This window comes from Onychomys torridus, chromosome 2 (assembly GCF_903995425.1).
Source record: "Onychomys torridus chromosome 2, mOncTor1.1, whole genome shotgun sequence".
In the NCBI taxonomy this organism is placed as follows: domain Eukaryota; kingdom Metazoa; phylum Chordata; class Mammalia; order Rodentia; family Cricetidae; genus Onychomys; species Onychomys torridus.
Genome location: NC_050444.1, coordinates 90,059,375 through 90,083,192, shown reverse-complemented (window position 1 = coordinate 90,083,192; position 23,818 = coordinate 90,059,375). Strand labels below are relative to the sequence as shown.

Here is a 23,818-nt window from a genome sequence, read left to right as displayed (position 1 = left end):
TCTTAGAGGACTGATAGTTTTTCTTTGGATTGGATTTCTCTGTAGGTTATATTTCAGTGTTATACCCCCTGTTCCCATAAAGCAGTAATTTAATGTGTGGTTAAAGTATAATTCCTCATTGCCTGCCTCAAGCAAAGCTGCACCATTATTCATTATTCTGTAGACTCCAAGTCATTCTAAATAGTGAAGCTTTTCTGGGTGTTAGGCCTTACAGATTTGTTCTAAAATGCTTTTGAGAATTTTATTTTATTTTATTTTATTATTTACCTTGTTAACATTCTGCTGCCCTTGTGCTGACTGAATGTGTCTGGGACTAATCCCTCGACTCTGATAGTAGTTCCCCTGTTCCCTCCATACAGTCCCTCTTCTGGATACTCTGGAGCTTTGTCTGTTTCCTGATGTTGATTGAAAGGACAGTTAAGCTGGGTAGTGGTGACACATGCCTTTATTCCCAGCATTTGTGAAGCAGGTGGATCCCAGTAGGACAGCCTGCCTGGGTCACACAAAGAAAAACAAATAAACAAACAAAAGTCTCCCCAGCAAAAAAGATGAAGAGAATTAAGCATGCCTACCTGGGAAACCAGCATCGTTGCCTTTCTTCTTATGGGACTATCCCTGGCTGATAGCTCAACCTGGGAAAAATGGTAAGGCAGCTCAGGGGCTGGGTCTTTTCAGCTAAAATTAACACAGATCCATGTCACCATCACAGCTACTCTGCTAGGCCATGGTTATCCTTGGTCTGGGTCTTGTGTTGGAGTAGCAGCTTTCCCTGAGATGTCTCTTGGGAAGAACAGCAACTGTTGCCATGTGTGTGCAAGTTATTTAGTTGTATGTAGCATGTTTATGAAGTTAGGAAACCCATAGTTTCATTCAGCATCTACATTGGCTAAAGATTTCAATGTGTTAAGGAAACACACATGCAAAATTGCTTCTTCAATTATTGCAAAGTTGTAAGCCTTGGGAGCAAGGAACCTTTGCTATGTCACAATGGACAGTACAAAGTAGAAGTCAAGGTGACTGGAGGTCAGTACCAACCCAAAATAAGTGACATGGGCCTCAGTAATAGCTGTAGTAAAGGGAATGTTGTTTGTATCATTGCAGTGTCCCCTACCTTGTGAAACAGTCACTGCTATATTTCGGCCGGAGTTTGACTTTCTTATTTCCTACCTCACTTGTCTCACACAGGTCATGTTTTGGTTGAGCAGTTGTGGTTCTAATCTTTTGGGGATGATGATGATGATGATGATGATGATGATGATGATGTCGTCACTGGCTTTTTCGCCTACTGGTCTTTGTTCTGTGAAATACCTAATTTTTAATGTGCTGCCAAGAGTTGAAGATGTGGCTTGTTTGGGGTATCTATGGAGAGATTGGCTTTTTCCAGCCCAGACCAGTAGAATTTGTCTTGGAATCCTATGGAATTGCAGAAGGTATTTTGCTTTAAGGGCACCAGAAGCTGTCTGTTTTTCTATCCTGTAACAAGTCAATATGATTTCCTGTGAACAGGCCCTTTGTGAACTCTGTAACAAGGGTTCTTGAATAATAGAAATGAGCCAGTTACAAGCCTAAACAGCTGTGATGCTTTTGTCAAAGATGCAGCTTTACCATTGTGACAAATTAAAGCCCAAATGTTCTGCTTGGCAACAGTTGGGTCAAAACATTTTAATCATTAATTAGAAGGAACTGAGGGTGTGTGTGTGTGCAGCTTATACAAATACATCACAGACTCAATCCTCATCTTAGAAAATGCAACTGAATTATTTGGGGAAAAAATTGGGGCAGCCCTCAAGTGGGGCCTGACAAGCTTGTCATTTGCAAATAAATCAAAAGACCATCATTGCAGGAAGGAGACCCAGTGAATAGACTTGCTTTGTCATTCTTTGATGAGCCCTACACTCAAGCCTGCTATTAAAAATGAATGCATTCAAGAGGCTCTGCATTAAGAACATAAACAATTAAGGGCACTTGAGCTGGTCTACTGAGAGCTGCTGAAGAGAAGAGATGCAGGGTTTCTGCATTCTGCCTCCAGAGCCAGAGAATGGGATCAATTAGTGTTGCTAACTCCACCCAGGCAGCCTTTGGCACTTTTTTCTTTCTTTTTCTTTTTTTCCTTTCTTCTTTTCTCATAACCCCTCCTTGCTTTTAGAGAGGCTGAGTATAAAGATGAGCAGTGAAAGAAAGGGTGCCTGAGCCTGATGGGAAGGCTCAGGTTTAGCAAGTGTAGAGGCTGCCAGGTGATGGGGAGAGGGAATATAAAAGTTACTATCTGCAGTAAGTGTGATAAGTTCTGTGTAGTGGACCCACCAAAAGCTTTCTTTCATTTGGTGCTCTTTGTTTTGTATTAGTTACAAGTTTCAAAAAGGGGTACATTTACATTGCCATGGGGTGGGGTAATCGAAATGGTACCTGGGATTTTATACAAGAGACAAGTGTGATCCTGGGCCCTGGGTTTGTGTTCTTATTTTGGTCTTGTCTTATAGAACTGCAAAAAAGGCTGCTCAGATGTCATATCAAGGTTTTGTAGAGAGTCCTTAGGCTGGTTATTATAACCTTTGAGTCCATTTCCAAGAGGATTTCGTTTGAAATTTAAAGAGATGCCACAGGGCCAGGCTGGAGCTAAGCACAAGGTGCTGTGTCATTGTTTGGTAGTAGATGGTGGTAGATCCTAAAGTGACCCTGAGTCCCTACAACTGCAAAAGCACCTGGGAACCATGAGGAAGAATTGCAAGTTTCCAGGTCCAGATCTTTGGCAAAAGCCCTGGAGCTAAGGGAGATACTCTGGAGAACAGACATCACTGATTACCTCAGTTTGAAGATAACTCCCCCGGCCAGTGCTATTGCTTAGGGCTTTGGCATGTGCCTTACATGTGCCAGGCCCTGGATTCCATCTCTGAAAGCACGACAATAACAAAGTCAATCTCACATTCTGTCAATTTAGATTTTTTTAGGTTTTTCCAACATGTCATTAGTGATTTTATTGACATTGTATATTTTAAGCAGAAGTCTTATTTGGTATATCAAGTCTATCTAGTGTCTTAGGATTTTGGATAACCTTACCTTTTCATGAGCATGTTACTAATACCAGCCAGGGGTTACAATGTAAAGCCATAGGATAGCAAATTCCTTAAAGGTTCCTCTTTCCTGCACAGGGGATGGGAACACTGGATGAGATTTGCAGTGCTATGAACATGGATAGCGTTGTTGGGGACAGTTTGTGTACATGTACCCTGAAGTAACTTTAGATATGTCAGAATTACCTCCAGGAACTAGAAATGATTTTAAGAATTGTGCTCCACAGGTAGGTAAGGCGGGACTGATATTAATATAATGTTCTTTGTGGTGAAGATATTGACTATAGCTTGCTTGCATTTCATAGTTGGAGTTGCTTCTAAAATGCCTGTTCTGGGCTAAAGAGGCTTTCTGCCAGAGCATTGAAAGAGTACAATGACCTTGCCTTTACAGGTCACAGGGTGTACTTGTGATACCATTATTAGCTGAGGGGTGACGAGGCCTGTTTGGATTGTATGTCTACCTGTCTTAGTTAGGGTTTTTATTGCTGTGAAGAGCCACCATGACCACAGCAACTCTTATAAAGGAAAATTTAATTGGGGCTTGTAGTTCAGAGGTTTAGTCCATTATTGTCATGGTGGGAAACAAGGCAACATGCAGGCAGACATGGTGCTGGAGCTGAGAGTCCTTATATCTTGATACAAAGGCAATAGGAAGTAAACTGAGACACTGTGTGTGTCTTGAGCATATATGAGACCTCAAAGCCTGCCTCCACAGTGACACACTTCCTCCAGCAAGGCCACACCCACTCCCAACAAAGCCACACCTTCTAATAGTGCCACTCCCTTTGGGGACCATTTTTTTTCAAACCACCACACCACTCATTGCATTGCTTTGTGAATAAAACTTGAGTTTATCAGCTTTAGATATGGCTCTTCTAATCTTCCTTTACTGTGTTAGTAAACCATTTTCTGTAAGTGTTGATTGTTGATGTCTATATATGTGCTTTGAGGATGGACAGAGAGACGGGTATACAAATGATATCAGGGATTGCCAGCATAGCTGCTGTCAGGGTTGTGGGACTGATAGCTCTTACTTTCCTTAAATAATAAATAATAAATTGAAACAATAACTTAAGAACAGTGTTTAGAAAGTCTGAGGTTGAGGGAGTCACATACTCTTATCATATAGCATCATCAGTTTTTGTTTTGGGTATCAGCTTACAGCATCTGACTACACATATGACCTTTAATAAAGGACATACACAAACATGCACACATGTGTACATACTGTCACAAGGTTTCTGTTCCCCCTTACTCCATCTGGTGAATGTATTGGCCATTTTAGAACCATCATAAATACAGTTTTAATGGTTACTTGCCATGCATACAGGTTGGCATGTATTTGATCATTCTTTTTAGTATTCGACAGCTGATTTACCAGGAGGCAAATGTTAGGTTTCTTAAAAACTGGAATGGTTGTAATGTGTTAAACTATTATCGAATCTTTATCTCCCTCTTCCTCCCTTTAAAATAAGCTGTGCAGTGAATTTTTTTCATATATGGAATGCTTTTTAGTTTAACTATTTCCTTATAAATTTTTAGCTATGGGAACCTTATTCTAGGATTTAGATAATTTTCTGGTTTTGAAGCATGGTCTTATTTCAAAGATGAACTGTATTGGGAATCAGGTGTGTAGCTCAGTGGTTGAGCACTTGTCTACCATGTGAAACCCTACCTAATGTCAATTCCCAATACTGCTAAAAATAAAACCAAAAATGACTACTGTGTTATGTAATTGTCCTCAGTGACATGTATTTAGTCCAGTTTTCCTGAATACTCAAATTAGATTGTAATAAAAAGCTTATTTTTTTCAAACAGAGGCGACTGTAGCCCAGGGTCGACTCAGCATCACTCTACAGCTGTGGATGATTTTGAACTCCTCATCTGCCTGCCTCCCTGCCCAGGTGTCAGGGTTTACAGTCATGTGCCACAACACCCAGTTTTATGGGGTGCTACAAATTGCATTCATGGCTTTATACATGCCAGACAAGCAATTTGTCATCCTTAGCTTATATATATTATATATATATAATATATATAATATATAATGTATATATATAATATATATAATGTGTGTATATATATAATATATATATATATGTATATAGTGTGTGTGTTTGTGTGTGTTAAGTTATAATAACAAGTTCCAAATGACCCACTTTACAACAGAAACTTACCAACACTTCATTTACTGTTTTTCTCTAGGCCTTAAGATTGGTTCAGGGAAACAAAAATCAAAAAGAAAAAAACATAATGGTTTTGGCAGCCTTCAATGTAAGCACTACTTTTTAGGATCCTTCACTTTGTAATTTAATCCTGGTGGAGTTTCACTTTCCTAAACTGACTTTGGGCAGAGTGCCATAGGACTGCCTAGAGACCTATGGGCAATTATTCTCTCACAGTCCTTACCTTGCTTTGAGCTTCAAACAGCACTCATTATGCATTAACTTTGGTTGTAGTGGGGAAGTGTATGAGCCCCAGGGAGTGGGCTCTTTAGTCCTTGTAATTGGACAAAGTGTGAGGAGTTTGAGAAGAGAATGCTGAGCTTTTAGGAATTAGAATCCTGTAATTGTCACATGCAGCTCCCCCAAGGACACACTTCAGTTTAAAAGCTCTGCAAAACATTCCAGTTTTCTTCCATTGCTGGGTTTTTGAGGTATCTCGTGGTTTTCGCTCCTTGGACGTATGCGTGCACCTCTGCATCACTGTTGTTGTTTGGGTGGTCCTAGGGATCAAACCCAGGGCCTTGTGCATTCTGCTTTTCTATGTCCAATATTCCTATATACTGAATTGTTCATGTATTGGGAGGCAGAGGCAGTTGGATTTCTCTTAGTTTGAGGTTAGTGCTCCTAAGTATTGGGATTACAGATATGTGGCACTACACTCAGCTAATAACTGTGGCTGTTATCTTATACACGGTCTCTTTTTGGTAAACAGGGTGTTACTATACTGCTTTGTCGTGATGGTTTATTTGGTGGATCTTAGCCATTGAGTTTAAGGATACAGGGAGAATGAACTTTGTACTTCACTCAAGTTTGACTTTGATGGTATGATGTGTTGGGGAATATTATCTTATGGTTTGTTACTTTTGTTTACATTGCACTTGTTTAACTCTGTGAAGCTGTGTTACTGTGCCTGTCTGAAACACCTGATGATCTAATGAAGAATTGGCCATTATCAAGACAGGAGAAAGGATAGGTGGGACTGGCAGGCAGAGAGAATATATAGAAGAAAAAATTGGGGAGGAAAGGAAAAGAAGCCAGAGAAGGAGGCAGACTTCAGGGGCCAGCCACTCAGCCACACAGCAAGCTAGTAACAATAAGGTTTACAGAAATTAAAACAGAACAAAAAACAGGAAAAACCTGGAGATGGAAGATAGACAGGATAATTTAAATTAAGGAAATCTGGAAAACAACAAACCAAGCTAAGGCCAGGCATTTATAACTAAAAATAAGCCTCTGTATATGATTTATTTGAGAGCTGGGTAGCAGGCCCCCCAAAAGAGTAAAAACGAACAGCAACAATGATGAGTGTGAACTGATGATGAGTTTGAGTAGATCTGGGAGAGTGAAGGCGAGTCCTCCTATCTCCATCTTGTTATATTGAGATAATTTGTTGGAGGATATGATTGGCAAAGTGTATGACAGTTATATAACGAGGCTTTTGTTTTGTTTTGTTTTGTTTTGTTTTTTGAGACAGGGTTTCTCTGTGTAGCTTTGCACTTTTCCTGGAACTCTCTTTGGAAACCAGGCTGGCCTCAAACTCACAGAGATGCGCTTGCCTCTGCCTCCTCAGTGCTGGGATTAAAGGTGTGCGCCACCACCACCCGGCTATACCGAGGCTTTTTAGCATAGGAGTTTAGTTTATCAAGTGACAGTATGAGGATCTTGAAGAGCGCAGAGAAAGTATTCTTATGGTATTATGAGCAAAGGCACCTTCTGAGTGGATTTGAGGGAGGCCTTGAAGAATTGGAAACACCCTTAGGTTTCTATAGCACTTTGGAATAGAATACCTGTCACTTATCCGTTAGTTCACTTGACTTTGATGGAACTTTGAGATAGAGTAGTCAAGTTCCTGTTAGGTAGCACACTTATTATGATCTGGCAGTTGAATCTTAACTTGAGATACCTGATATGGGTTTACGAGGTGTGAAGCTAAATTTTTGGGTTATAGTACATTTCATAAGGATAAATCAATATGGGGAGCCAATATGTATAAGGAGCATAAAAGATTGTGCTAGATAGATAAATTATACCCCTGCCTCCTTCTAGCTTGGTGGATACAGGTAGTCCAGAGAGTAAGGCTTATTCTCAGAACTTGACTTGGCATTCTGGGCAGAGAGCTAGAGCAATGGCTCAGTGACTAAGAGTACTTGCAACATAACCTTGAAAAACAGAGTTTGATCTCAGCACCCATGCAGTCTTATGCACTTGTGTCAGAGAAAGGATGATTGCTGGGGCAGTCTTGAGTGCCTACGTAGCCAGTGAAGCTTGCTTCAGGTAAGGAACATGAAGGATAAATAAGCACACCCACACCCTCCACAAGCTTCCAAGATTGGAAATAGATGCCCTCACCTTTTATGTTCATATACCACACATACTAATACAACATACCCAGTTCTGTGTGGAGTTGCTTGTTGAGTTGGCAATGACCTCCAGATGCTAATTTGTCATTGCTGCCTTAAAGTGTCAATTGTGACCTAGCAGTACCAAATATATTTTCACCTTTGAAAAGAAAGTTCTTTGTAGGTGGAAAATACAGTTGTGACACAGTGTTTTATTGGATTGTGCAGTTTTCAGGAGAGGTGGAAGGTGGTATCAAAGGGTTTAACACTTTTGAAGATTTATTTATTTTTATTTGATGAGGGTTTTGTGTGCCATGCCAGGTGCCAGAAGACCATAAAGGGGTATTGGATTTCCTGGAATGGGAGTTATGTTCTGGGGTCCAAACCTAGATCCTCTGCAAAAGCACCAAATGATCATTAACTACCAGACCATCTCTTCAGCCCTAGGTTGTGAAACTCTTAATACTAACTGAGGTAGGGCCTGATAGAACCTGCTTGCCAGCGCTGAGACCTAGAGTGGGTGCACAACACTGCTGACTGTTAATTCATACTAAATTAAGAATTCTCAAAATGCCCTTGATAGCAAGACAGAGGTAATACTCAGAATCATTTGTTTATTTCCCCCCACTGCTGCGGTCCACATCTTGAAGGGAAGGAAAAGAGACATTTTAGAAAGTGTGGATGTGGGAATGGAGATGCTCTTCATGGTTAGGTGCATGTGGCATCCTCACTTCCAGAAGAACTCTTGTTGATATCCTGCAGGTGGACAGAGTTGTGTAGCTCAGCAACTTAGAAGTAGAAGAAGCAGACTTGGATTGAGTTCCTCTGGTTTTCTTGTCAGATGGTTTAAGGTTGGTTTAGAGACCTGGCAAAGGGAGGGGACTTCTGAGGTAAGTTTCCTCCTCCTGCTCTGTGTCCATTCCTTCTCCAGCATCTGTTTAGAATTTGCAGAGCATGTGACATGGCTTCTGATGGCTTCTCATCACTTTTGAAGCTTTGAGCTCATCACTTTTGTCTTGTTTCATTCTAATTAGTTTAACCTGGTATTGCTTTTACAGGAATCTTTGGTCTGATTGCTTCTCAGTCACTTTAGTTATTAAAAGTTTTACTACTAAGTTCACTCTGTTCAAAATGGGTCCTTTTCTATTTTGTGAGACAAGGCTTCACTGTATAATCCAGACTGACCTTGAGCTCAGTACTTCTGCTTTAGCCTTCTGTGTTGTGGAATTACAGCCTGGTGCCATCACACATAACTCAGAATAGGTCTTAATGGTCTTCTGGCCATGTTCAAGTTTACCTTGATGCCATTTTATGTAATAATACTACTATTAAGGGTGAGGATTTTGATCATTGGAAACCAGAGTTAATTTCAGCTAGATAAATTAGTATAAAGAAAATAGCTGCGGCAACAGAGAAACAAACTACAAATTTTTTATATAATCGTAATGTGTTCTGATCCTTAACCTAAAAGCTAGAAACAACGGAAGAAAGCTTATCAGTTTGGCTATGTAACTGAACATTATAAGCAGCAGAAAAGTCCGTATTAGGCAAAGCTGGGAGATATGTGGCAGGTTAGATATATTGGTTGTTTTATTTTATTTTTTATCAACTTGACACAGGTAGCATTAATATGGGAAGAGGGAGCCTCTATTGAGAAAATGCTTCCATCAGATTGGCCTATAGGCAAGTCTTTGGGGGCATTTGCTTGATTAATGATTGATGTGGGAGTGCCCAGCTCACTGGGTGCTTCTACCCTTGGGTCCTATATTGTATAAAAAGATTGAACAAGCCATAGGAGACAAACCAGTAAGCAGTTTTCTTCCATGATTTCTTCTTCAGTTCTTGCCTCAACTTCCCTCAGTGATGTTGAAGTAAACCCTTTCTTCCCCAAGCTGCTGTTGGTCATGGTGTTTATCCCAGTCACATAAATAAAAGGATATCAGGCAAACCAATGAAAAGGATAGTATTTATATTTATTTTACGTGAAGAGTATCTACACAGACCAGGGTGTCTACACAGAAAAGAAAAACAGTAGATCAATACATATCCATGGAAACATGTTGGACTCCAGAAACAATCCAAATAATCCAAATAAAAATGATGAGAAAAACTATTTGATGGATAGGATTTAAATATGTCCAGAAAATCCATTATTGACATGGGCAGGAGAGCAGGCGCTTTCATTCATAGAGCGTTTCTCCTGGGCAGTTTGGCAGCATGCTTCACAGTCGAACATGCATATACTCACTCTGGCCCGGAAGTTCAGAGTGTGTGTGCATGGGTTCCTTTTAGAGATCTATATGGAGCATTATTTGACACAGACTTTGGAATTCTGGAAAATTTTTGAAAAAACTTCAGTGTCTTCTGGTGTCATTGCTTAGATGTCTGGTTGCTCACATAGTGGGTTATGTTGATATTCTCTGTACTGTCTGTTTATTTACTGGGCAGTTGTTTCCTAAGAGGAAAACAAATTATAGAAAAGGATTGTATGGAATGGAACCCATTGGTAGTAATGTTCTCCTACTTTGGGCTTCTGTAGGTCAAGTGAGAGACTGGAATGATGGCGGCCCAGGGATGTCTAACATGATGTGTTTAGCATTATTTTAGCTTTCTGGCGTGCTTCTCTACCCATGTACCACGGTGTGCATGTGTTACATGTTCAAAGTGAGTTTGTGACACTTTTTGCCCTCTACATTTTGCCCAGTTGGGGATTATACTCAGGTACTTGTGCACATCAAGTAAGTAAGTACCTTAACCTCTGAACTACATTTCCAGCCAAACATACGTCACTCAAAACAAAACAAAGCAAAGCAAAAGGTTTATTTTAGGAATTTATGTGTTTGATTGTTTTGCTGACATGTATGTATTTATACCACATTCATGTCATTCCCAGAGACCAGAGGATATAGTGTCCCAATGAAACTAGATTTGCAGGTAGTTACAAGACACCATGTAGGTGCTAGGAACTCAACCCCAGATTTCTCTAAGAGCAACCAGTGCTTTTAGCCATTGAACTGTCTCTTTAGTCCCATATATATCACTTTTACAATTGGAAAACTTTAAGTGCATTTTGAAAGAGAAAGAACAGAATGATGCTAAACTGTGTGGAAGGTGGGTACAGGGGTGTGTGTGTGATCTAACTACCAAAAGGAAAGGGAAGGTTGCCTGTGCTTTGTGGGAGAGTCCTGACTTTGAGTTACCTACCTTGAGTGGATGAGTGATAATGATAAATGAATTGTACAGTCCTCACTGATTTCTGTTTTGCATCTGGCACAGCTGCTCTGGTTTTGCCCCTTTGGCTAAAGAAAGGTCTTGGGTTTGCTCCATACATAGATCATATCCCCTTCCTATACATTCCTTTTATGATGTGGTCTGTAGAGCCATTTCATTGATGATCAGGAGAATTGGGTTGGTCTAAATCCAGTCCCATGAAATCAGAGAGCTTAGCTGTTCATGGAACTAGAATCAAGTTGGAAGACAAAATGCAACTCTTACATATACTTTATTGTAAAGTTCTTGGGGGTTCCTGCTTTGTTTTTCTTTGTTCTGTGTCGTGGACATGGCCTGTTCACATCCTAATTTTCTTTTCTTGATTCTTTCCCCTACTTCTCTCTTCTTTCTTCTTCTTGGTCTTAAATACCTTGGATTGGCCTTGAAATCACTAGGTAGTAGAAGACCTTGAACTCCTCCAACTTTCTGGTCTTCCAGTAATCAAACTTAGGGCTTCATGTATCCTGGTCAGCTGAGCTACATCTCTACCCTCTTGATCTTTTCTATTGCCTAATGTAGTAATAAAGGCAATATTTATTAAGCATAGATAGAAAATGTGGTGATATATTGTATGCCCCAATATATTGTGTACCCTAATAAAATTTATCTGGGGTCAGAGAACAGAACAGGCACTAGGTTAGACATGGAGGCCAGATGTAGTGGCACACATTTTCAATCTTAGCATTCCAGGGGCAGAGGTCTGTCTGGATCTCTGTGAGTTCAAGGCCACACTGGAAACAGAGCCAGGCATGATGTCATACACCTTCAATCCCAGGACTTGAGATCTTATGTCTTGCTTGGGAAAGACATGCCTTTAATCCTGTGATGGCAGGAAGCAGAAAGGTATATAAGGCATGAGGACCACTAACTAGAGGCTTTTTAAGCTTTTAGGCTTTTAGCAGCAGTTCAGCTGAGATCAATTCAGATGAAGACTCAAAGGCTTCCAGTTTGAGGAAACAGGATCAGCTGAGAAGTTGGCAAGGTGAGGTTAGCTGTGGCTTGTTCTGCTTCTCTGATCTTTCAGAAATCATTTCAATACCTGACTCGGGTTTTTTGTTAATAAGACCTTTTAAAATTCGTGTTACACGAAAATGACGAAACAATAAAAGCTGTTATTGGGCTTCTTTATGTAACCTTATTTCTTCTCTAGGGCTTCTGCCTTCCTCTCCTCCTTTTTTGCTCTCTCTTATCTTTGTTCTTTCCAGGATTTATTTATTTGTTTGTTTGTTTTAAGCTAGGCAGGGACTTCACCTGCTTTATTTACATAGAAGTGATATAGCCACTCAGAGCATCTATTGTGCTTAGCAGACCCAGGGCCTTGTCAGCAAGGTCTTGGTATTTGGCAACAACACATTTACTCAACATGCATGACTTGTCACACTCTAGACTAAGTTCTATTATTAGTTATATATTTTATGGTTTCTTTACCTTTTTGAAATAATAAATGCTAGTTAAAGACTTTGGGGAGTAAGTAAAACCATTTTATTTTAAACATTCTCTGTGAAGACTATATGTAGCAGAAAAATGTCTGAGGCCATTGTAACTGGTGTAAGTATAATGAACTTTATGAGCAGTTTTTTAATCTATAATTTTTATCTTTTTGAAAGAATTTACTATAGTGTGACTTTTTTTCCTTTCCTAGCTTATCTCAGATCTTCCCCACTTCTCTATCAACCCAACTTCATGTTCTGTCTTTCAAAGAAAAAAGAACAACAAAACAAGCATTAAACCAACTAAAGAAGCACCATGGCATTCATTTGGTGTTAACCAACTACTCCCGAGCCTACCCTGGAGTGTGGCTGATATACCCAGTGCCACTCCATTGAAGAAAGCCAATTCCCCTCCTCAGCAGCTTTTTTTTCCCCCTTCTTTTTTAAATAGAGTCTTGGTTAGGTGTGGGACTTTGTCCACTTTGTTTCTTTGTTCTGGGACTTTGTCTGGCTTGAAATTGTTTCAGGTCTTGTGCATGCTGCCAAAGTCTCTTGAGTTCATATGTACACCATTCCTGTCCTGTGTAGCAGGTACTGTGTCATTGGAGTGGTCCATCAGCTTTGGTTCTTAGGCTCATTCTGCTATCCTGTATAGATAGATCCCTGAGCCTGGAGGGGAGGGATTTAATGAAGACACCCAGAGTGCTCCAAGGTATATCACTTTCTGCACATTGTCCAGTTGTGGGTCCCTGTGGTAATTCACATCTATTGCAAGAAGCAGCTTCTGATGCTCTTATCTTTGGGTATAGCAGGATATCATTAGGAATCACGTTATTGCTGTGTTCCTTTAGTAGAATAATGAGGTACTTGGCCTCATTAACAGTTTCAGGCTTGGGTTGCATCTCCTAGAACCTGCCTTAAATACAATAAAAGAGGGGTTGGTTACTGTCTTAGTTAGGGCTTCTATTGCTGTGATAAAATACCATGACCAAAGCCAGGTGGTGGTGGCGCACACCTTTAATCCTAGCACTCGGGAGGCAGAGCCAGGCGGATCTCTGAGTTTGAGGCCAGCCAGGGCTACCAAGTAAGTTCCAAGAAAGGTGCAAAGCTACACAGAGAAACACTGTCTCAAAAATCCAAAAAAAAAAAAAAAAAAAAAAAAAAAAAAAAAAAAAAAAAAAAACAGTCACCATGACCAAAAGCAACCTGGGGAAGAAAGGTTCATTTCATTTCAGAGTCTAGTACTGAGGGAAGTCAATATAGAAATTCTGACTGGCAGGAACCTGAAGGCAGGAGCTGATACAGACAGAGGCCATGGAGAAGTGCTGCTTACTGGCTTGTTCCTTGTGACTTGTTCAGCCTGTTTCCTGCAGTACCCAGGAACCAAACCCCCAAGGGTAGTATCACACACAGTGAGCCGAGCCCTCCCATTCATCAATCAAGAAAGTGCACCATAAGCTTTTCTATAGGCCAGTCTGTCTGGTGCCATTTTCTTGGTTGAGAGTCCCTCTTCTAAAATGGGTAAAGCTGACATAAAAATATCTAGCACATTTGCTTTTTTAGATTTGTGCCATCATTGTATCAGTGGGTCTTTTTACAGGCAGATCTCTGTTGTAGGTTGCTTGGTTTGTAGCTAAATGAGATTGATGATTACTTTTCACCTGTGTATAGTACCTTCAAACACTATGAATGAATACTAGTCAATAGCAGTGAACCTTCTAGTTGGGCATCAGTTTCATTTCTCCTTTGATGACATAAGTAAATTGTGTCTTCAGCAATAATAAGGTATTACCTTCCGATTGTCGATGGTAACCAGTAGCCTTGGTAATAGCATGTAATATTTGGGGAGATCTCTGGGACTCCTTTAGCCACCTTAAAAAGATGTAACCCATTCTTGGTACTGAGAGTTTTATTTGGTAGCATATGGTGTCTAGTTGGGTAATGTTCCCCATTATATGATAGCTCCATTTAGATATATGTATATTTTAGGAAGCTTCTGTACTAGTAGGTTTCCATATGGCTTTTTAATAAGTCTTTAGTGTTAACTGCACTCCTGTATTCTGTCTACTCTGCCTTCCCTTCCCTTCCCCTTTAATTCTATTCTAGTTTCCCCTTTATCTCTTTATGACACTGTGTTCTATTTCCTCTACTTGGAAGATCCCCTTCCCTGTTCCTCCCTTATCCCTTTCTACCTAATCTCTGGGTATTCTGAATGAAATACACATACCTAAAACTTAAAAGCTAATATTCACACATTAGATGATTGTTCTATCTTTGTCTATTTACCTACAAATTTCATTTTTTTTTCAAGAGCTGAACAATATTTCATTGTGTAAAAGTGCCACAGTTTCATTATCCCTTCATCATGGGCATTGAGGCTTTTTCCAGTTTCTGGCTATTATGAATATAGCAGCAATGAGCATGGATAAGCAGGTGTCTTTGTAGTAAGATGTAGAGTCCTTTGGGTATGTGCCTAAGAGTGGTATAGGCGGATCTTACCTATTCTCAGCTTCCTGAGGAACTTCCACACTGATCTCAATAGTAGCTGTAGAAGTGTTCCCCTTTCTACAAATCTTCACCACTAATTGCTATCATTTGTTTTATTAATTTCAGCCATTCAGACTGGGGTATGATGAAATCTCAAAATAGTTTTAATTTGCATTTCCCTGATGACTAAGAAAGTTTAACGTTTTATAAGTGTTTCCCAGATTTTTGTCTTAGATCTTTTGAGAGAACTGTTTAATTCTATGCCCCATTTTAAAATTGGTTTGTTTTCTTAACATTCAGTTTGTTGAGTTCTTTGAATATTCTAGGTACTAAACTTCTGCCATATGTATAACTCATAAAGAATTTTATTCTTGAGACTACCTACCTCTTCGTTCAGTTGATGATATTCTTTGCTATATGGAAACTTGAGATTCATGAGGTCTTGTTTATTAATTGTTGGTTTCAGTGCCTGCAGTATTCAGGGTCTTATTCAGAAAGTCTTTTCCTATGTCAATAATTCCAAGCCTATGTCCTACCATCTCTTCTATCAGATTGAAGGTGTCTGGCCTTATGTTGAGTCCTTGATCCATTTGGAGTTGAGTTTTATACAGGGTGATACATTTGGGTCTGTTTTCATTCTTCTATACACAGCTACCCAATTTGGTCAGCATCATTTGTTAAGATACTGTCTTACTTCCAGTGTGTATTTTTGGTTTCTTTCGAGTTATGTCCAGATCTTCAGTTCTATTCCATTGATCAATGTATCACTTTTCCTTACTATTGTTAAGTCTGGATGATGATACCTCCAGCAGTTTTGTTATTCAGCATTCTTCTCATTCTTATAGCGGTTTTAGTTTTATGTGTGTGTGGGTTTGTGTGTTACTATATGAAGTTTAAGATTATTGTCTAATTTCTGTGAAGAATTTTGGTGAGGATTGCATTGAATCTATATATAGAAAAGCAATGTTAATCCTACTGATTCTTAAGTGCCGTCTTCATTTTCTTTCTTCAGTGTCTTAAAGTTTTATTATACAAGTCTTTCACTTGGTTAGAGGTATTACAAGGTTTTTTTTTTTTTTGAGGTTATTGTGAAAAGTGATGTTTCTCTGATTTCTTTCTTAATATGTTTGTCATTTGTATGTAATAAGGTTACTGGTTTGTATGTGTTTTTATCCCATTACTTTGTTGAAAATTTTTATAATTGTAGCAGTTTCCTGGTGGTGTCATTAGGGTCTTTTATGTATAATATCCTATTGTCTACAAATAAGGATGACTTTTCCTTGATTTCCTTCGGTTGTCTTAGGGCTGTAGCTAAGACTTTGTACACTGTATTGAGTAGATATAGAGAAAATGGACTTCCTTTTCTGGTTCACGGTTTTAGTAGTATGCTTTGAGTTTCTCTGTGTTTAAAGTGATGTTGGCTGTGGTCTCGCTGTAAATTGCCTTTGTTATGTTGAGGTATGTCCAAGGCATCCCTTTTCCTCTAGGACCTTTTATCACGAAGGGATGTAGGATTTTATCAAAGGCCTTTTGTGAGTAGAAGATTTAAGTTAACGTGCAAAGTAGTGGGCTATAGTATGACATTTTCATGCATATGTGTTATTGTATTTTGTAGATTCATTCCCCTTGGCTACTCTCACTTTTTACCCCTGCCCTGTACCCTCTTGCTGGTTTCTTTCCCCCTTCAAACAACCCCCAAGTTCTGCCTTAATGTCACACATTCTATTAACCTCTCTACCCCTGCAGGGTCTCTTCCTTCTTGATTGTGATTCCCTTTGTACTTCTTCTGTCTCTCAAACACATACACATGCCACACACATAAACACACACACAATGCACTTTGTGAAGATGTTGTGTTTTCATTTATCATTATGGCTGCACAAAATTGTATTGTGTATTTGAACCACATTTTCTTTTATCTGCTCATCTGGTGATGAACATCTAGGCTGGTTCTACTTCCTGACAGTTGTGAATAGTGAGATTATTTGTGGTTTGTTGACTTATCCAAGAGTGATACAGCTGGCTCATACAGTAGTTGTATTTTCAGTTTGTTTTTTTTTAAGTATCTCTACTCTTTTGTAGTGACTGCGGCAGTTTGCATTTGCACCAGCAGTATATAGTGAATGGACACAATGGAGAGTGTTAATACCTCCTTTCTTCTGCCTCTGCCCTTTGCGACTTTGAAAGTCAGATTGCATTGACATCGTGATTTTTTTTTTTATACCATTCTGAATAAACTTTCTGTAACTGTAAAAATGCCCCACAGTATACCCTCAATGAGAAAGTGTTAGGGGCTTACCAACTCCAGGTTGAAATGACCATATAACCTAAACCATGCAGATTTTTCTGACTTGAATACTCCTTAGTTTTTCTTTATTTTTAATTTAAAAAATATGTATATGATGTTTTGCCAGCATATATGTCTGTGCACATGTGTGTACCTAGTAATCACAGAGGCTAGAAGAAGGCATGGGAGCAGGAATTAAAGGTGGCTATGGACCACCATGTGGGTGCTGGGAGTAGAACCTGGGTCCTCTGGGAGCAGCCAGTAATTTTAAGTCATCTCTGCAGCTCCATCATTATCTTTTAAGTGACCAGTAAAATGTGCACTTATGCCTAGTCTATAAAGAGCACTGCTATCTGCTGTTTATCTCCAGGTAATTATTGGTACCATGTCTTAAGGAAACATTTTTCTGTCCCCTGGAGTGAGAGTTAAAGACTCAAGTTTCACCTTTCTGAACTGACTGGGAGGTGTTCTAAACATGTATGTGACTTTGTCTTTGTAGACTGAAATCGCCAAGAGATTGAATACCATTTGTGCACAAGTCATCCCGTTTCTGTCTCAGGAAGTAAGTAAAATGTTCAGCTGTTAAAGTGCAATTATGTTGCTTCTCTGTTTGCAAATTAGCCAGTTTTAAGATGTTAATTTTACCACAAGGAGTAAGTTTGAAGAACATCTGTTATATTTGAAGTGTGTCAACCCTGTCCTTCTGTCCAAGGCATCCAAGGGCAGGCTGTTCAAGGGGTGGCAGTTTCTCAACCCCAAATTATTATTATTATTATTATTTGGAAAATTGCAGTAACTATCAAGCATAAAGAAAGCTTTGATGTGTGTATGTGTGTGTGCGCGCCTGTGTGTCTGTCCGTCTGTCTGTGTGTCTGTGTATCTCAGTATGACCTGGAACTCATTAGGTAGACCAAGCTGGCCTCAAATTCACAAAGATCTGTTTGCCCCTCCCTCTTCAATGCCTGGATTTAAGGTCTGTTCCATCATTCCTGGCTGTGCATGTGTTTAGGTAATATGTGCTTGATACGATTCAGGTACCCTTTTGTGTTTTCCTGAGCCAACTTCAAAGTGACTGCATTGGGGTTGATCTACATGAAAGTAGGCACTTCATTTATCAAGTGCATTCCATAGAGAGAGTAGATGATAATCATCATAAAGATAAAATAAGTATTCACATGGTTTTGACTCAGTCATAGGCATAGATAAGCCAGGTGGTTTGAGTTGACTTTAACATTTGCGGGGGGGGGGGGGGGGGTACTTCATAGGAGTCATTGGAGATTGACTCAGCATTATATTTCAATTTTGTTTGAAAGTTTTACCTTCTTTCTGAATAATGTACTTTCAGTATGTAAATATGAACGTATGGTGCCGTGGGGGAGGCCCAGCTGTTGGGAGGTTAAAAGAGTATTGGATTTAGCTGTAGAGTACCCTGAGTTCCCTGATTTGCTGCCAGTTTTCAGTGATCCTTGGCTTCTACTAGCCTCCTCAAATTGACTGTGGCAATATTTTAGTTATATGTGGAGTTGGGGAGTGGGCAAGGTGAGTTTTTATTCTCTAAATTGAAAACAGAGCTTTCTTTCTCCCTGAAGGGTGAAACACCAATAGGCTAAAATAGGTTACAGAGAGAATTCCCATAGTTTTTTTTTTTTTTAAATGGCTGATGCATCTAGAGTTTTTTTCATCAGAGAAATCACTGACTGATTATGTTTTTAGTATCAAGATGGATGTTTGAATTGTTAATGAACTTCATGCTCCCAAAGGCACCCACTGTAAAGTCCTATGAGACCTAGCTGTCCCACTCTGTAGTGGCCAAAGACTGTAGTTACTACTCTTGATGTCCCTTCTGATATTACCACCCCACAGGAGTTCAGTGGTGACTGGAGCCTTTCAGAAATAAATGGTAGCACCATCCCATGGCCCCTCCTTTGTGTTCTGTAAAGTGACACGTGCATGAGGTCCTGCTTATCTGTCTTTATTGTCAGAATGAACAGGGAAATTCTTAGCTGTTGCTAACACATTTTCTTCTCCTTGTTTTCAAAGCATCAACAACAGGTGGCCCAGGCTGTCGAACGTGCCAAACAGGTGACCATGGCAGAGTTGAATGCCATCATCGGGGTACGTGGCCTACAAGGTCTACCTCCTACAGTGTGTATCACCAGCTTTCATTTCTTTATGGTTTGATGGCGTAACACACACACACACACACACACACACACACACACACACACACACAACTAAGTTTGTGTTACTTAGAGATGACTTACTTGATTAACACGGGAAGGTGAACGGGGTTTGGGTGTGTGTGGAGATGTATAGGGAAGAGGACAGTGGCACAAGGGGGATGAGAGGAGAAACACTGGAAGAGGAAGGGAAATAACTTCTGTATCCTGTGATACTTAAAACTGCCCTTGCTGTTAGTGAGGTCGAGGCTGTCCATCAGTTTCTCAACGCTCTTCCTTGCTTCTGTCTAGTACCCTTCCACCACAGCGGGGTCAGTATAGGAGTCTGAGTTATTCCTGGAGTTGCCTTTGCCTTTTGCTTTCCTGGGCACTGGAACCTGTGTGGTTTTTTGATTCTTCTTTCTTGTGCCCCTTTCATGAATTTTAAAGTGGCATACCAATGAAAAGCTCCCTCGCCAGGGAAGGAGTGTTAATTGTCTGCCCTAGTGCTCTGTGACCTTTCGGGGTTCACATCTCCTCTGGAGTTTAGCCATCTCTTCTTGCTGGTGAAGCTGGTTTCTGTTGTCAATCACAAGTCATTTGTTCTGCATTAAGGGATCTAGTGAACCAGGCATTCTGTCTCTTTGCTGGAGTTTGGCCCCACCCACTGCAGGACCTAAGGTGATTCTCATGTGCTCTGCCCCTTTTAGACTAAAGGAAAGAAGTGGCTGAAATTGGACCGGGGAGGTCGCTTTATTTTATTCATGTGTGGGTTCCTCGAATGGATTCAAAATCACTCATTTATCAATTTATGTTAATTGCTTGTGAGAAGATGCCCTGCTGGTCTTTATAGTTCCCTCAGACACTTTGTAATGATAATTAGACATGCTGCTGTAGGGATTAAGAGTGCCATAGTCCAGTGCTGTGACAGACAATGGAACCAGTTAATCTATCAAGGTTTAAAATTACATCCCCACTGGAGATGGGAAAAACACAAGAGCCAAGGAGGATTAAAGAATGAGCCTCAGCTTGAAAACCCTCCTTTCATCAGTTTCTCAATTGCAGATCTGCAGTTGGGGTGCCTGTGGTAAGCTATTGGCAGTCAATTAGGTGAAATAAACTGGGAGGGTGACCTTCATTTCCTTTTAATAGCTTTTTCCTCCGTGAACCAGGGAGCTTCAGTGGATTTTCAGCTTAGATTTTATTCAAGCCGCTTTATTGCACTTGACAGCTTAGCTCTGCATAAACAGTTCTCCCTCCTTCCCCCAGGTCTGGGCTCTGTCTTTCTTCCCCTTCTATATCACATTTTTGACTGTTACTTAGTGGGCTCTCTAATCACATTCAACCAAAAACACAATTATGCCTGCGTTTGTCTGCTGCCTTCTCTACCCTTTTCTTGTGTAATGAATTGCTTTATTTCAGAGATCAAATCAAATATTCACTGGCATTTTTGCACATACTGTGTTTGATTAGAAGAGACTAATAGCGATTGTACTTGTAGCTGGAGCAAGGAATTTTTTAACCCAAATGAATGAGGATGGAAAAGCCTGTTTTGATTAAAAGAAAACATATGCAAAGCAGATCTCAAGGGCCCTGTTCAACTTTGTGGGACATGTTTGTTTTCTGATAGGCTCTAAATTTTTACATGTAATTTTTCTGGTTTGTCTCTGGCAGTACTGGGGATTGAACATGAGGCCTCACACATAATATGTGTAATTTTTCAATAAATAAAATGGTAGTTTAGAGTTCTCATAGGCACTGCCCAGACCCTGAAGGTCTTCTTTGAATCTACATTTCAGAAGGGGGATTTGTATTAGCCAGATATTTGTAGTTAATACTCATTTTGAATGGAATCAGAAAATAAGAATAGGTTATCTTAGAAGGGTGGATGAATTGCAAATTTTATGGCTTTAGTAAACATGTTGAGATTATCAAGACAGATTTGCTTTGATAGCTTAGTAATAATGGCCCAAGTTGGTGAATTGGGTTCAATGTAAGAGTTAATGCATAGGTGTGTTCAGTATTTTAGCATATGCAGTTTTTAATTTTTGAAATGGTGGGATAGGTATATTAATTTATGACAGGCTCTTTGAAAGTGTGCAGTGATCAGAAATAGCTCCTGCCTTTAGCTTCATGCTTTGGCATATGCTTGATTTTTTTGCTTGAAAAGAATTGCATACATCCTGGAAAATCGAAGTAGCATAAAATTGGGCTGACAATTCAGTAGACCTTTGCACCCCTTCATTGCACATGCAGTGTGCCAGCCTGTCTGGCCAGAGGGGAGGAAGCACTGGGAGACTGTTCATACAGCAGCTGTGCAGAGAAAATGCAGCCTGTTTGATAGCAGCTGTCAGTATTGTTCTGGGATGGGTTAGGGTGAAGAACAATGGGAGAGGCCAAGCTCTTCATCTTCATTGACTTTCAGGCTAAGAAAAGAAAAGGTTTAGACGTCTATTTCAAGTGTGAAAGATCGTAAAAGAGAACACTTTAAAATGCAAATGAACTGAAACCCTCACCTTCCCTTTAAGGTACAATCAAGGCCCTTATGGTTTGCCCCAACAGGGATAAAGATATTTTGTTCTAGCAAAGTAGCTTGGGCTTGTCAAGGACACCAAACTCTTGGTGAGCTCAGCTTGTATTGTTGGCCTCTGAGTGCTCTTTCACTAGAAGAGGGGAAGGTTCTACTTTCTTCTGTCCTTGTTGAGTGAGTGAGATGGCAACTTCTTACCAGCATGTAAATGCTTCTCCAATCTAGGAGAATTACTGAATTTTAGTTCTTTTCTACTTGCCTTCAACCTTTATCTAGAATGCTAATATTTAAGGAACAGTTTTCACACAGCTAATTTTTGAATTTACTACTAAAATATTTTTGTTAACTTAAACAAAACAAAACACAATTTTACCTTATGCCCTGGCTGACTCTGTGTAGACCACGCTGGGAGTGAACTCACAGAGATCCTCGTGCCTCTACCTCCTGAGTACTAGGATTAAAGATCACCACACCTGGCCTTTTGTTGACCCATTAACAGCAGCTTTAATAGCAAATTTGGTGACTGGCATAATATTTACTGCTACAATGCTTTTTGAATTACACTTCTCAAAATCTCTTGCGCTAATGTGTTCTGTTGTAACAATTTCAAGAATTTTCATTAATTTTTGAACTTGGTTTTATTTGTGTGGTGCGTGCGTGCCTGCCTGTATGTGTGTATGTTTGTGTATGTGTGTGTGCTCCCACGCATCATTCCATGCTACTTTTCTTCCCCCAAACTCTTCTCTGTCCTCACTAACTTTCAAATTTATTACCTCCTTAATTAATTAGTTAATCCCCCCTTCCTCCCTCACATAGCTCATGCAAGGCACGTGCGTGTGCGCGCGCGCGCGCACGCGCACGCGCGCACACACACACACACACACACACACACACACACACAACCTATGTAGAGTCCACATTTTTGTGTTGTTCCTATGTGTTTAGGGCTGGCCACTTTGGATTAGATAACCTATTATAGGGCTTGTGGATTGTCACTTTTACCAACCTTTAATTGATTTTCTCCCTTCATCTAGGGTTGGGACCTGGTGAGATTTCCCCATCCAAATTGGGATGCCAACCAGTGTTGTTATTGTGCAGGTCTTATTTTAGGCATTCATATATTGAGATTTCATGGATGCAGCCTCCTGTCAATAGCTGAGAAACTTAGGAGCCACAGCAATCTCCACCATGGCAAGATGACACCAACGGTACAATACTGGCACTTATAGCTTGGCAGTAACCAATAGCTCTCTAATTGGACGTAAGGCCCATTGTATGAGAGGGAATTCATGCCTTATGTTGTAAAACCAGCCAGTTACTTGTGGGTGGTAAGGTCATTGACCTTAGGAGAACGTAACTACGGCTACTTTTTAAACCAGTATAACTTCCCAGTTTTATTCAAATACCTACCCTTAGTAGTCACTAATCAGAATAGCTCTCACTGCTTCTTTTTTACAACACTTGGAGGCAACTATAGTGCAAAGATCTTAACTGGCTCAGGACTGATTGGTTTCACACACAAATGCTGTTAAGAAAACACTGCGCATTGTGGGAAAGAGAATCCATTCATTTGAGACCTTGTTCTTGAAGAAGAGCCATATTGATGCCTACAGCAACTTTTTTCTTTTTTTTTTTAACTTGGATTTTTATTAAAACCTGAAAATCAGCTGTTCATGATGTAATATCTTATTAGTAGGGTGGCTAAAGGCTTTCTGAAACACAGAATTAGGGAACTTCAGGGTGAGTCCACGTTCTGTTTGAGATTGGAACTAAATGCTCCTTTCACTCTGCTTGAATTTAATTGAAGTTCAAAAAATTTTTTTCAATCAGGTTATATCACAAAAAATTACTGTGGATCGCTATGTTATAAAGCTGCACAGCTGCATGGTTTTTCCTCACTTAGTATATATTTTCTGTGTAGTGAAGTACATACCTTTGAAATGTCTACCCTGATCACTATGGCCCCTTCATATATCAAGTACCACACTTGACAAGGGGCATGTGGTTTCTGTCACCCAGT

General features: G+C 40.0%; 1 protein-coding gene across 6 annotated transcripts in view; it reads left to right on the top strand.

Annotated features, from left to right (window-relative positions):
- Positions 1–23,818, top strand: part of Tle1 (TLE family member 1, transcriptional corepressor) — a 98,361-nt gene that overhangs the window by 17,514 nt on the left and 57,029 nt on the right. For 4 of the 6 annotated variants that reach the window (XM_036177963.1, XM_036177962.1, XM_036177961.1 and 1 more), the window contains exons 5-6: positions 17,609–17,671; positions 19,150–19,224. In XM_036177963.1, coding sequence (XP_036033856.1) covers positions 17,609–17,671; positions 19,150–19,224 — 138 coding nt within the window. Of the gene's footprint in view, positions 1–17,608; positions 17,672–19,149; positions 19,255–23,818 lie in introns of all 6 variants that reach the window. The other 2 variants (XM_036177958.1, XM_036177957.1) reach the window with 1 other exon arrangement.